The sequence below is a fragment of the Micropterus dolomieu genome, linkage group LG06 (genome assembly GCF_021292245.1).
Source record: "Micropterus dolomieu isolate WLL.071019.BEF.003 ecotype Adirondacks linkage group LG06, ASM2129224v1, whole genome shotgun sequence".
Classification (NCBI taxonomy): Eukaryota; Metazoa; Chordata; class Actinopteri; order Centrarchiformes; family Centrarchidae; genus Micropterus; species Micropterus dolomieu.
In genome coordinates, this window is record NC_060155.1 from 7,551,168 (window position 1) to 7,566,357 (window position 15,190).

A 15,190-nucleotide genomic window follows, 5' to 3' on the forward strand; every position below is an offset into this window, starting at 1 on the left:
TGTAAAACAAACAATTAAGAAAAAGAAAAAGTTAAAACACACAAATATTGACACACCCGTAAATCACATTCAGTTCAAACTCATTGTAAAGAAACACATAAACTAACTCTTTACTGTTTAATGATAAATGGAGAAACCTCTCTGTTATGAAATAAACGTTTATTGTAGGCCTATGGCTCACGCATCATTTACACAACCCAATCTCAACTGGGCATCTATTACACTTGGTCAGATTATAAATTACAAGTCAACTATGCATCAGCACTCAGTGAGGTGTGCTGGGTGTAAACACTTCACCATATCTCATGCTCTTGGTCAGTTGTTAAACCTTAACTCAAGCTTTGAAAAAGCTACAGATATTCACATGACATTGTAGGTCTAGCAGACTTGAAATATAAGCAAGATTTAAAGAATTCCAGTTATTTTTAGACACTCAATTAACATTAATAAGAGTTCACAGTCTTTTTTTTCTTTGTGTTCCTGATCAAATCCCTGAAAAACGTCTTTACTATATGTCAATACTCACTCATCGTCATTATTTTGTGTACAGGATCGCGGGGGGGCTGGAGCCAATCCCAGCTTGCATTGGGCGAGAGGTGGGTTACACCCTGGACAGGTTGCCAGTCTATTGCAGGGCCACACGGTTAAACACCAATCACACATCCCAAGACTCAATTGAGGAAAACACATTTTCAAATTTTCTAGTTAAAGTGTAGTTTATCAGAGCACATGGAATAGCCCTGACGAAGCTGGCTCCCATTCCGTTATAATATCCTCTAATTCCACATCTTTCATATATCCCTATAAGTCCTTGTAATACACCTGAAGCCGTATGTGAGTCTGAGCTGAAAGCTGGAAAACAAGACAAAGGCCAATGAGTATGACATCTCAAATTGTTTCAAATAATCTTAAATGCGTCACAGAAAATGCATGGGTTTACCTCGTGCTTGCTGCTGAGTCCTGATCACTGCCAGTGGGTAACTGGTCATTTGTCCAGAAGCAAAGGCCACAAAACTGAAGAAAAACAGTTTGGACTCACTGCTGTAGGCTGGATCACTCCTTGCCCAGTTCATGATTGACTGCAATAGGAAGCAAATGTTAAAGATAGTATCTGTCACCGGGACATGTATTTGATCGTTGAGTGCTCTCACCTGATGCACTGCACACTCCACACCTGCATAAGGCATCATGCAGAGGATGCTCGGCTTAAATCCTCTGTAAAAGGAGGACATCGACTCATGTCTGTAAATAGATCGGGCACAAGCCACAACACCATTGTAGGTGCCAGCTTGCTGCAGATTCAATCTCACCTTCAGCACCTGTAGAATAGATAAGAGGAGAGAGATTGCTAAAATGAATGTTATCTATACACTAAACATATTTTACACATTCAAGATATTCATAACAATTAAAATACATAGTAAAAAATAAAAAACATGATGCTATTGGCATTGTTGCTACAGTAAATGAATACAATCCAACAATTCCTTGCAAAATAAAAGTCCAATTTTTCACATTACTATAACTTTATATGATATACTCACATTTAAAAATGCTACTTCACATTCTTTACATGAATTATTATCACAACCATATGAGTATCTGGAGGGATTACAGCAAACAAAAGAGATCATTAATGAGAAGACTATCAGCGTCAGTATTGCATTTTATAATGTTTGCCATCAGGTCAGATTTGATATAAAAATCTATTGTTTTACAGCAGGTAAACTGCTTTATGGCACTTATTAATCAGAGTACTTGAAAGGAGCACACCCAACATTTTCACTTCTTGAATAAAGATATATTTCTCCAATAACTGTTTTTATTACACATTTGATATGACATTGTCATGCCAATGAAGAACGGCAATGAGATAGCAGGGCAGTCAACCTTTCTTGCACATTATTATCACCCAGCCTCTCCAAAGATTTTATGAATGCGTGTGTCCCTCCTGATGACTGCCTAAAGCACCCAAGATCATTCTTTAATTTAGAAATTTTTGATGCAACAAATTTATAGTTCAAATTATTCTCATTTGTTTGCAAAACTTAAACCAGTGAATCCAAGTTTGTCTGACAATGACATGCTGATATTTAAATTAAGTTGTAATAATCTATGGACAGCATTCAGCTGTTATGACAGGACAGGACAGAAATGTTAAAAGCACTCAGACCTGCCACTGATCTCTGATACCTCTAAAGGGTAGAAGGCAGCATGAGCAACAGCACCGGACACACATCCCAAGCCAAAACGCTGCTGCACCGTCAGAGTCTCCTGTGTTCTGTTTTGGGTGTACACCTTCATCTGGACAAAATAGAGAAGCTCTGAGTGTGCTTGTCAATAAGAAACTGGTGCATCCATCATTTATAGAGACTGCCTCCTACTGTATGCCTCACCTGGGCGTAGATAAGACACTGTAGCGTTGACTGTGGAGTTCCTTTCAACACATTGACGGCGTTTCCTTGCCACATCGACCGCAGACCACCTGCCCTAATCTCCTGAAAGCCTTGGGAGAAGGCCTTGGATCCATGAACCTACAGAGCACACAGGAAAAACATTCTTATGAATCACTTTCACAGGCAGCTGCTGTAAATGTGCAACAATGCGAAGCCTCCTGAAAAACTATTTGTTGATAAGTACAGGTACAGAAATATAAGTCACATATTTATTTTAAAGTGACAGAATAAAACAAAGCACAGACAGTAAGAATTATGTGATACTGCTGTCAGTCTCTTTTCACATGCTCCATCCACAGAGGTCAGAGGTCAGTGTCAGATACAGAGAATCGTAATTGTTTTGACTGAGGTCCTTCTCAAGTTTGTTTCAGTGCATAAAGACTGTATTAAACAGGTATGAAGGATATTGAGAAGCAGCTGCAAAAACCCAGCAATAAACACATATGATGAGACTCACAAAGCCTTTGGCCCATCCTCTTTCGCATACATGTTAATGATATGCCACATGCAAACTGTAGACTGAGTGCTCTTCCAGAATCAGGAAAAGATAAATTATGTAAAACAAGGTAGGCTGGCTGATAACATCTTTAATCCCCGACACAGTAAAGTACAGTAAAGTAAAACACCAGGTCATTTATTACTAAGACAAAAAAAACTTTCAGTTGTCATTCTTTACAAGTGGTTTGGAAAAATTAATTAGTGAGGAAATGTAAGAATGCTCCTTTAATAAATTACACTTTAAATTTATGTGAGTTAGCCATGGAAGTTCATTCCTAATCTTTAGGAACAGTATGTAACACACTACAAGTTTTTGGAGCTTTAAACTGCCTTTCCTCTGTCATGATTAGAACAAGTTAGACTGGGAGATGTGGTTGAAAGCTAGTGAGTTGACCTTTGAGCTTAGATTAGTTTGTTAAATCAGCTTTATGTTAGGTTTCAGACGGTACCAATGGTTTTCACTGACCTTTCTCTTACTACAGCCAAATGATCTTGTCCCATTCAATAAACGTAAAGCCATGTTAAAACTCCATGTAACTGAGAAATGTAACTACCTCGTGTGAGCTGGATTTAGTCCCTTTCTTTTATGTGTGATGTTTGTTCCACAGACAGAGATTTCAATTGTAACTGGTGTGCCATCTTGGCCATGTCTCCCTGGAAAAGAAATTTCAATCTCAAGGGACTTCCTGGTTAAATAAAGTCTGACTTTATACATGTCAAAAATCTCACAGAACCTGTACAAACTGTGCCCAGCGTGAGACGTTCTTTAGCTCAAACGTCACCATGTTTCCATGTGTAACTGTCCCACCAAATTGATGTTTAAAAAGAGTCAAAACTTGACAACTTCAGAGGAAACTTAAATTTTAACACTTTATAAAAGCTTAAGCAGTGCCAGGCATGTCTGAAGATATTTGTGTGCATGTGTGTGTGTGTGTGTGTGTGTGTGTGTGTGTGTGTGTGTGTGTGTGTGTGTTGCATTGCACATCAAATTAATCTAATTTACTGTTCCATTGAGGACCACCAAAAAACAAAGTGCTGTAAGTATTTGTTTGGGGTCAAACAGTCATACATTCAATAGCTCATGTAAAATCAAACAAATCCACTCATGTGTTTCACTAATAACAAAGCAGCACCTGAGAGTGGAGCTGACCTGAAGTTGGGTCTTCAGGCGGTCGATGGGCGCCGTCACACTTCGGGATACAGCATCTGCCAGTCCTGCTGCGACAACAAACGTCCTCCACGCACCGAAACCGGACGCCTCCTCTGGGAACTCGATGGGCATTGTGCGGCTCTCACCCACGTCAAAAACCTACAGATAGATGAAAAGAGGAATCACATTTATCATCCTTTAATCAGTGTGTTATTACTCACGCTTAAGTGGACAGTGCATGCATCATAGTTTGAGCACACCACTGCTTTGTTGAGAGAGCGAGAGTGACGCTGCCAGAAGATCTTACCAGACTGTGTTTCCATGAGGACACCAGCTCCCCGATGTTGTCCACAGGGTTGAGGACGACATGGTGCAGGAATTCACCCCAGTCCACCGTCATTGAACTGTCTTCATCCATCCTGGTGTTCGCAGCAACAACAGCCTCAGTTTTACTCTTTGCAGGCTTGATGGCTTATTGTGGTAAGCCAAAACATATTTTATTTGCATTATGACATATATTACTGACCTGTAAGCACAAATAGATATAGACCCATTTATAAAACAAACCATTATACCATGAGTATACCTTATCGTGCAGTGATGCCAAAAGGTTATCAATATTTCTAAAAAAAATAAACTGTTTAGAAAGCACTAATGTGATGAGTGTGTGAAATGTGCTCCAGTGTGTTTTGAACTCTTTTGAACCCAGTGCTACATCTGTTAATGTTTTTATATTTTAAATTAAATGAATGTTTGTTCAAATGCAACAATGGATCCATGAGGTAGTGGGCAAAAAAAAAATCTTACATTTGAATTATTTGTTTTGCATTCGCCTTTGATATGACCACTCCTAACTCCTTAAACAAACATATGATGTCGTCCTGGTCAATCACCCCTGATCAGAGAAGAAATGCACACAGTTACAAACAGATACTGCCAACTTGTCAAGTGATGACTGTGCTTAAAGTTTATGAGTTTCTGTGAACTCTGAGTGAAAGGGTCACCGCCTGTAGTAAACTGTGTACCATCAACAAAGTGTGTGCATATCTGCCTTTCCGGTCTGACCTTAAAATACAGTTTATTGTCAAAGAATTCACATTTATGGTGGCTTATGAAGACTATGCCCAAGTAGGACTACTCATCTTCTACATCTGAAGTAAAGTTCACAGTTTGTTGTTTAAAGGAGAGCAACATGCTTGGAAAAAACACATTACCCTCATTACATAGTGTTTATGGTATATATAGCCTCTCCTGAGAGGTAATTGGCATCTGACCACTCACCACATTTGTTCTTGTCAAGGTCATGAAAGTAAATTTTCCATTTCCTCTCTCTGTCCATCATGTATCTGAGGAACTCTTCATAATCCAGCAGGCCATCTTTGTCTTTGTCATAAGAATCAATGATATTCTAGGAGGGGGGAAACTCTTTATTTAGCAGCTTTTAACATTGGAGCCACGCACATACTTCTCATGCTGTAAAAAGATGATTAAGAATAGCCTACTACCTGGACCTTGCCATCCGCTGAGAGGATCCCATGCTTCCTCATTTCGTTGTGGAGCTCCGCCACCGATATGAATCCATCCTTGTTTTGGTCCAGTTTAACAAATAAACCACGAAACTGATCCATGCTTAGTTTAGAAACGAAATTGTCTCCAGTCTAAATTAAGATCTAATAGATTAAAATCTAATTAAGATGTTTTTTAAAAAGCAACTGCTTCGGGTCCTTCTAAGGGCTCAAATAATGTATTGCTAATAATTAGAGATGACTGACCTGCAGCTCCTCTCTGACGCTGACTCATTGGCGGAGCGCAGTGCCAATGCAGTTCAAGTGTGGGACAGCAGGTGACGCTGTTGCTGCAAGAGAGCCCCTCACAGCTCATCATCATCATCATCATCTTCTTCAATCATCACGTGCTTCTTCCTCTAGGGCTACCTAAGGACTTGCAGACGGAGTTTGCAGAGAGCAGACACGGAAATAAGTGCATTTAGTCATGTACTGTACAAATTTGAGGTAGGCCTACGACTAGGCTACTTGAGCCTTTTCATCCCACTATTGCTACTTGTACTCCGCTGCAATTATCTGACAGTGTTGTGACTTTACAAATGTATTTATTTTTGCACATAAAACATCCGAAGAGCTCATCATATATGATATTGTGTTAGAACTTAAACTACCCAACAAAGGTACAGTATAGCAATACAGCTGAAACGATTAGTCATCAATTAGTCAATGAACTGTCAACTGTTATGATGATCATTAAGTCGTTTTTCATGCTGAAAAAAATTTCATGGTTCCAGTGTCACAAATGTGAGAATTTTACTGCTGCTCCTTCTAAGCATTGTAATCATTGCCATTTTATTTTTATTAAAGTTTGAATTTTGGGCTGTTGGTTGGACAAAATAAGCATTGTGAAGGTGTCAGTCTGGAGCCTTTACACACCAATCAATCAATCAATCGAATTATCGGGAAAAGAAGAATAATGGAAATGATCATTTGTTGCACTCCAATACAGAATAGTTAAAAATTAGCTCCACCTCAACCAACTACAGCAGTAAATCATTTTATCTTTTACATTAATGCATGAGTAGCTTAACAATGATCGAATTCTATAGTACAGGCCTAGTAACAGCCATATTTTGAATGCTTTAAGTAGCCTACATCTTCCCAATTATAGGCTTACTACTTTTATTAAAGTAATATTTTCAATCCAGGGAATGATGCTTTTACTTGAAACAGATTATTTTTACAGTGCGGTAGGCCAATTAGTAGCACACACACACACACACGCGGAGAGAGAGAGCGGGTCTCAGCTCACCGGAACCAGATTTATTTCTGGTGTTGAACTTGACGTTGGCGCTGTGGATGCAGGAGAGGGAGCTGTGCCTATTTAAAGAGGGTCGCCCAGTCACGGATAAATAACAGGAGGTCCACGGCGCTGACTAAGCGCCTCTAAATGGTTTTCATCCCGCACTGTGTATCTGTCTGCGGCTTCTTGTTCATCAGTCCGGACTGACGCCGCTTCACTGCCATCCGTAGACCAGTCGACCCAGTCCACAGTCTACCAGCTCTTCTCCAGGGGGCTATTCTGCTGCTGTTTTTCTTTTTTCTTATTTTCTGGGATACGCGAAAAATGGGGAAAGATTACTATAAAACGCTGGGTATCTCTAAAGGAGCAACAGACGAGGATATTAAGAAAGCTTACAGAAAACAAGCGCTGAAATGGCACCCGGACAAAAACAAGTCTGCAGCCGCCGAGGAGAAATTTAAGGAAATCGCCGAGGCATATGAGGTCCTCAGTGATCCGAAGAAAAGAGAAGTTTATGATCAGTATGGAGAGGAAGGTAATGTGTTTTTTTAAATATCGCATTTCTCATTTTTACCCGTGTGTGACGGTTTTTAATTCACCTTCAATACACCGTTATAATCCAGTTATAAAGCCTGGATGGTTGGATGTAAAACACAGCTGGCTTTAATTCAAGTCACCCACTGCAACCAGCAGGCCTAGAAAACAGCTGTTAAGCAGATCATAGGCATCCAGTTCCCTGTGTAATTTAAGGATTAGCTATTACACTATGCCTATAGCTGCAGTTATAAGCCCCTTCTATAAGAGAAATAAAAGGCCTGTCACCCTTTCCACCACATATTTTCTTAAAAATGTGGGTGTGTCCTGCCTACAATGTAGTATCTGAACATAGAGGTTTAATTTTCAGTACATCGTTATTGGTGGGAAGCATGTGAGGAAAGGAAAAAGACCACCAAGCATCACTATATCCCTCTATAACAAATAAAAGGTGGGAAATTATGCTTTTCATGAATTTACCTTATGTAGCAAAGGGTACATGCTGAACATCTTTAGAAAGGGCTTTTATAAGTGTACCAAGCTGTTTTTTCTACAGTAAATTATGCAAAAGTGTGCTAGAAACCCAAAATGAAGACATGAATAGTATAGCTCCTTTAAAGGATCTCTCAAGCCTTTGTGCCTTATTGGTGATAAACTGCAAGCTTCTAAACATTGCCATCTGTAGGCTAATATCTCCAAGAAAAATGGAAACTCTTAAGTCCACCAAAGTCCCAAGTTCCTGGCTGTCATTTAAAAAGCACCACTATAGTATTTTGTTAAAGTTATTAATGTTTTAGTCTTCTGATACCAATTCCAATACCCCAACACATGGTATTGACCGATATACTGGTTCCATACTAGTGCCCTCTTTTTGCCATATTTTATCTGTGGGATCATTTTTATGTAAAACTATGCTAAGGATATGGTACTAAAAACTGAGGCGGTGGGATGAATTTAAGACTCTAAACTACTCCAGTTTGCAAGTCGAAGAATCCTTGGGCAAGATACTGAACCCCAAATTGTGAATGTGTGTGAATGTTAATATCTGTTTCTGACGAGCAGTTGGCACCTTAGCCTCTGCCAATTGGTGAATGCCAGTGGGTGACGTAGTGTAAAATCAGTTTGAGTGGTCCTAAAAGCGCTTTAAGTGGTCAGAAGACTAGAAAGGTGCTATACAAGTATAGGCCATTACCATTTATATTCTCAGAGAAAATTGGTTCATCATTGGTTGGTCAATTGAAAAAAGTTTCCTAGAGGCCAAGACGATATCTTCAAATGTCTTGTTTTATATGACAAACATTCAGTTCACAACATTTTCACATTTGAGAAGCTGGAACAAGCTGTGGGTTGGATTGTGCTAGTCCTCCTATGTCTCACCTGTGGCAGAAAGCTCTCCCAATGCTGAGTGTTAATGTTGAGCTGACTGATCATTTCTGTTGTCTGTCAGGTCTCAAGGGAGGAAACGGTCCAACTGGTGATGGACAAGGCAGCACCTTCACCTACACCTTCCATGGGGACCCTCACGCCACCTTTGCCACTTTCTTCGGGGGTTCAAACCCCTTCGAGATGTTCTTCGGGCGTAAAGCCAACGGCAGAGACGACGATGACATGGAGGTGGACGGAAACGACCCTTTCGGATCCTTCACCAGCTTCAACCTGAACGGATTCCCTCGGGACGGACATGTCGGCCCCGGAGGGCCGCAGCGCCGGAAGCAGGACCCGGCCATCATCCACGAACTGAGGGTCACCCTGGAGGAGGTCTTCCATGGCTGCACCAAGAGGATGAAAATCTCTCGCAAAAGGCTAAATCCAGATGGCAGGACCATGCGCACTGAGGATAAGATTCTTACTATTGAGATCAAGCGGGGCTGGAAAGAGGGAACCAAGATCACGTTCCCGCGGGAGGGGGACGAGTCGCCCACTACCATTCCTGCTGACATTGTTTTCGTCATCAAGGACAAGCCACACCCTCACTTTAGGCGGGAAGGCTCGAACATTGTCTATCCTGTGCGCGTGAGCTTACGACAGGTGAGACGTTTTCTATTTTGGCAGCCACTTTGACCGAGTGCAGAAGTATTAATAGAGTCTGATAGATGGATTAGTCACAAACAGGGGGGGATTCAGAACAAGCTCACATTTAGTTTAGAGTGCTGCTTCAAAGCTGTGACGCTCCAGAAAGCATGTTCATAATCAATAAGCCTTAGGTAGTCTGCCTCAAAAGCTGTTTTCCCTGGAAAGTTCAGGCGTACTGAATGAGCATAGTACTGATCTACACGCACACTTTGGCTGTGCACTTATGTAATCTAGATCATCAACATTGAGAAATAGGAGCTGTATCACAGGGAGGGCAGCGAGGCGGCGCCCGCCCACGCGCACCCAATGCAAGATGTACTTACATGGTTCCTCCTACACTCTGAGAAGGATCTCACGGCCTCATCTCATATTTTAAATCACATTAAATGTTTCTCGTCAGTGAAACAATTAATGTAATTATAATCAAATAGAACAGTTGTATATCAGCATGAGAGTTCAGTCTTGACTTCGGTAACAGTAGCCTGATAAAATAATCTTAACTCAAGGGCCAACTAGCTTTTTTCCAGAACTTTCTACAGCATCACCTGTTGTTAGAAAGACAAGAAAAGACAAAATCATTGAATAGAGAGATTACGACCACCTGTTTTCACCTGATGACAGCTAAGCCATCTCCATAACAGCTGAGCAAACTCCGTCCACTAATTGAGACTGCTGATCTTGTCTGTAGCGTTTGAAAACTCTGGAAAAGATATGGACCTTAAATTGAGATTATTTTCAATTTAGAAACTGTCAGCGTTATACAGTTAGTCCATCTGAGAACACTGAAAACACAGTCATATTTTAATAGTAGTCCCAAGTATCCAGCTCGCTACAGGGATGAAAAATGGCAGAAGTATTATTATTAAATTGTTTTAAACTGTCAAATACAGATATCAGTATTGGCTTCAAAAATCCAGTATCGGTCAGGTTGTACATCTGAAAATAGTGTTAATAGAAGTTTGCATTCTGTGTTTATAGCAGAGCTGGGCAATGCCATCCTTTCTGAACTTTCAGCTGAATTGTATCATGTTGACATGATCATTTCCTGTTATTGTACAACAAATATCTGTATATCTGTCAAATGAATGTTTTTATTTTACACATTGAAAACTTTGACTATATGTAATGAATAGCAAGGGATCATTGCCAGCTGCTATGGAAGTTTGATTATTTTATATGAATTTGCATACATTTGCGACATTGTGTAATATATTGATATCAGAACATATCGTTAGGAAAATCGTGTTTATTTCAACCATATTATCCAGCCATAGTTTCACACAATAGAAGCTTTTTGCTTTAATCTCAGCCAGTGAACGGATCTATGTGTTATTTGTGCCCACAGAAGATCATGTGTGGGTTGCTGTTCTCCTTATTCTCACTCTGACTTCCATATTCTTGTCTTTTCAGTCGTTGTGCGGATGCTCAGTTACCGTGTCGACAATAGACGGGAAGACGTGCAACATGAAGATCACGGACGTCGTCAAGCCTGGCATGAGAAAGACTGTTGCCGGACAGGGTCTCCCCTTCCCCAAAAACCCAGAGCAGAGAGGGGACCTGGTGGTGGAGTTTGATGTGAACTTTCCTGACACATTGCCCGGCAACGCCAAGGACGTCCTGAAACGACATTTACCTACCTAGGACGAAGGACTCAGACTGAACAAGGGGAGATAACCACATGACAGCTCTCACCCTCATTACCAAACACACTCACACAAACACTCACACACAACACACACACACACACAAGGACAGTTCTGACAGTTCACAGATGGAGCTAGTGACGAATGTGCAATTTCTATTTTTGAGCTACGTGGTGGTTTTATAAATACCATGCATGCTGCCAAGTTGATATAAGTGCAAGTGAAAGACTGTCTGGGTTATTGATATCTGAAAGTACACATTGTATGTATGTGGGTCTTTGCCATAATTACTTTATCTTTTTGTTTGTTGGTAATATTTGGTAGTGAAAGAGTCTACAGTTGCCTAACACAACCCCAGTGATCCTGGGAAACATTGCATTGCCAAACAGTACATTTCTTCTTGCTCTCATTTAGATTTTACAAGCTTAATTACTGACATTTTTAACTGTCATTCATGTTGATTTCGTCATTAAGAGATACACGTCTCAATTTGGAGGCTGTCTTAAAATGTGTGTACAGGTTATTCAAGAGAGGAAGTGGTTGAATCAAATGCATTGTCACGTGTGCATTTTAGAATCGTACATGTGAAGATATTGAACTTGAATTTTAAAATAAATATTTCCACATGAAGTGAGCTTGAGCTGTTGTTGTGCAGTTGTGGAGAGGCATTTGATGAATCCTGCTCCATGAAACAAACAGTGTATTAACAATAATCACTTTAAAACCGTTAATACTGCTTAGGCCTATATATAGTCAGTGAATAGTCTGCATAGCAATATTACATAAAATGAGTCCTCTGCAGCACCAAATGGTTCTTCAGACGTATATTTTAATAGTAAAATGTGTATATTTTGTTGTTGTGAAATTTATAAAGTAACTTTTCTCATGTGCAAAGATCAATATTAAAAATACATCGACTGAATTTAATGCTTACAAATGGCAGAACTATGAATGTGTAAATATAGCTGTCTGGTCTCAGCTGCTGGTGATCAACTGCCAACACAGAGACCTTTACATTTTCCCACCAGGGGACGCCACATCACTCATCATGGGCTCGGGGGCCCACAGAGGTGGAGTCCTTGTGAGGCAGAGAGGGCCCCTTGGCTGCTAAAATTTGTACTCATTCATTTTTAAGTTCAAAGTGTTTGGGCTATAGTAAAGCCTTATTTAAGCAGAATCAGCTTTATTGGCCAAGAATGTGTACACATGCAAGGAATTTAACTCCAGACAACAAAGCTGAAGAAAGATAGAATAAAGAGAAAATAAATAAAAAAACATAATGTAGTATGTGAAAAATAGGTGTATATACATACAAAAAAGCAACAATAAACAACATGATACATGGCTCCTACATCATTACAAGGAGGTAATGTGCGTGTAATACGCATACATTTTAATTTAATATCACAAATATCATACCATATCATATTTTTAGCATTGTTTTATTACTACACACCAATATCTATCCATCTATCTGTCAACGTGTCTATCTACGTAGATTTGTAGTTGTAGTAGTACATATGTATCTTGTTTTAAAGCAAATGCCGGGTGAAAAGTTGTATTAATCACATATGTTGGAGATTTGTGCAAATGATGAGTAACTATTATCCAGGGATGGTAGAAAGTAAACACACCCGCTCCTTTTTAATGAATGTATTTGCCAGTCTAATGTGCATCCTTATGGCATTAAACTATGGTATCTAAAATAGAAAATACATTATTTTTAAGCAGGAAAAACATTTAATAAACTTTCCATCATGAGTCCAACAGTGTTATAGGACTGCAATGCAAAATCGATTGAAAGGAATAATCCCATTTAAATAATACAGGTGTATCTCTCAACAGTACTTCTCCACAGGTTAGACAACTCACTACTTTATAACTGTCATATGAATGCTCGGACCAAAGTCTGTGACATTAATGTGTGACCAAACTGGGTCTCTGTGACATGACAAGTAACAGGAAAGGAAAATGACAGAGCTATTACTTAGACTTATGTTCTTGATTTTTCTTTTCTTCTCTAAATGAGTGAAGCAGCAAAGATCACATTTGCAAAGAAATATGTATTATGCCCAAAACCAGATCTGCATCTATCCATTTATTGACATTTGGGGGGAAAACATTTAGACTTGTTTTGGGCAAGTTTTGGTATTCATTAGGATTTGATTTGTTCTGGTTTCCAGTACCGTACTTTGGTACAGTTTTATGATACTTATGCTTTACTTGAGTATTTCCATGGTATGTTGCTTTATTCTTATATTGTATATTATATTATATAAATATTGTACTTTTTATTGTAGTACAATTATTTGATAACTTGAGTTACTAGTTAGAAGAGACAGCTAGCTGCTGGGCCAGATGGTATCAGCCCCAGGGTCCTGAAGGCCTGCACAGACAGCTACAGCAGGATCCAGGAGAAGGTTCTGTCATGATTTGGCCTTGCCAGTACCTCTATCTTCATGTTTCCCCTTTTCCCCCTCCCTGCTGTCTCTGCCAGTTTACATGCCATGTTCTGTCAGGTTGTGTGTGTGTGTGTGTGTGGTTGTATTTCTCTTGCTCCCTCCCTCCTGGCTGGCATCTGCAGCATATCTCACCTGTGGCTCATCTAGTAATCAACTCTCTCAGTGAAATACATCAGCTCATCACACACTTTTTTCCAGTTTGTAAGACGCTGCTCTTCAGCAATGAGCTGTGTGTCCCTGGAAGCCCCCGCCTAACAGCCCTATGTAGTGTTTTGGGAGCTGTCTCACCTGTTTGTTCGCTTCCCACTTCTCAGTTCACCTGTTTGAACACTCTTTGCATTTGTTGCTATATAAATCTACCCGAGTTGACTGTTTCACCTGCGCTGGATCCATACAGCAAATCTTAACAGGTCCCAGTGTTGTAGAAGACATCCTGCTTTGTTCCGGTATCAAAGAAGTCCTCTCCATCTGTCCTCAATGATTATAGACCCGTGGCATTAACATCCCACGTAAAGTCCTGGAGAGACTGGTCTTGGCTCATCTCAGACCTCAGGTGACCACCTCCCTATGCCTAGGCCAGCATATACAGTACTACTGCGGGAGAAGCCTCCGCAACCTCCTGGATTATTGACTACCTGATGGACAGACCACAGTTTGTGCGACTGAGTGATGTGTGTCTGAGCAGGTGGTTAGCAGCACAGGGGACTGTAATCATACCTTTTCTCTTTACACTTTATACCCCTCAGACTTGCAGTCCAACTCTGAATCCTGTCATCTGCAAAAATTCTCAGATGACTCTGCCATTGTGGGTTTTGTTGGTGGTGGAGAGGAGACTCCAGGAGGAGTCTAAAGGGAGTAGGCCAATGGCTTTGTGTCTTGGTGTGGGGAAAAACCATCTCATTTTATGTGGCCAAGACAAAGGAGATAGTTGGTGACTTTAAGAGGACCAGGACTAATTTGAACACCATCTACATCTGGGGGGGGGGCTACATATACCTGGGTGTTCACCTTGACAACAGACTGGACTGGAAGTGTAACACTGACACTGTCTACAGATGGGACAGAGCAGACTCTACTTCTTGAGGGAGCTTTTTTCCTTTAATGTATGCAGCAAGAAGTTGCAATTTCTTTTTTACCAGTCTGTTGTAGTTGTTTTTTTGCAGACCATTCTACACATTTATATAATAGCCTAAAGATATATTAGTTGTTTGTTCATATTTGTAAATGTGTTTTAAATTGCAGGTTTTGTGTATTTGATTTGATTTTATCATATGTAAACTGCTGCTACTGCAACACTGCAGTTTCTCTTCAGTGATGAATAATCTATCTAGATTACATACAACATATAATCAATTAAAAAAAGACTTTCTAGATTAAGATGTCCAGCAGCAAGTAATTTAAATTAGACCCACCGTTACCAGCTGCAACATTAAAGTAATGTAGCCTACTCCGATCTGTAATTATAATCCAATAATATACATTATTCTGAAATGGGCGATTCTTCATAAATATATTGTGATGCTTATACTTTTGTACTTTAACTTGAGTAAAAATTTGAATGCATGG

At 40.0% G+C, this 15,190-nt stretch overlaps 2 protein-coding genes and 1 long non-coding RNA gene across 4 annotated transcripts; 2 read left to right on the forward strand and 1 right to left on the reverse strand.

Moving 5' to 3' along the window:
• Window positions 1-655: 655 nt before the first annotated feature.
• On the reverse strand, window positions 656-5,732 carry slc25a24l (solute carrier family 25 member 24, like). The gene is made up of 10 exons (XM_046051940.1): window positions 5,610-5,732; window positions 5,386-5,512; window positions 4,912-4,999; window positions 4,412-4,523; window positions 4,105-4,263; window positions 2,397-2,534; window positions 2,194-2,304; window positions 1,152-1,319; window positions 941-1,079; window positions 656-852 (listed from the first exon to the last, which is right to left on the reverse strand). Exons 1-10 carry the CDS (start codon window positions 5,730-5,732, stop codon window positions 656-658), a joined length of 1,362 nt encoding a protein of 453 aa, XP_045907896.1.
• A 287-nt stretch (window positions 5,733-6,019) lies between these two features.
• Window positions 6,020-11,792, forward strand: dnajb4 (DnaJ heat shock protein family (Hsp40) member B4). Of its 2 annotated transcripts, none has more exons than XM_046052803.1 (3): window positions 6,020-6,116; window positions 8,894-9,474; window positions 10,930-11,792. In XM_046052803.1, exons 2-3 carry the CDS (start codon window positions 9,013-9,015, stop codon window positions 11,158-11,160), a joined length of 693 nt encoding a protein of 230 aa, XP_045908759.1. In that variant the 5' UTR covers window positions 6,020-6,116; window positions 8,894-9,012; the 3' UTR covers window positions 11,161-11,792. The 2 variants fall into 2 exon arrangements, with proteins under 2 accessions (XP_045908759.1, XP_045908758.1); XM_046052802.1 differs by lacking the exon at window positions 6,020-6,116 and adding an exon at window positions 6,982-7,447.
• Window positions 11,793-13,834: 2,042 nt separating this feature from the next.
• Window positions 13,835-15,190, forward strand: LOC123972997. The gene is made up of 2 exons (XR_006825518.1): window positions 13,835-14,177; window positions 14,371-15,190. It is a non-coding gene; the product is annotated as an uncharacterized LOC123972997 (long non-coding RNA).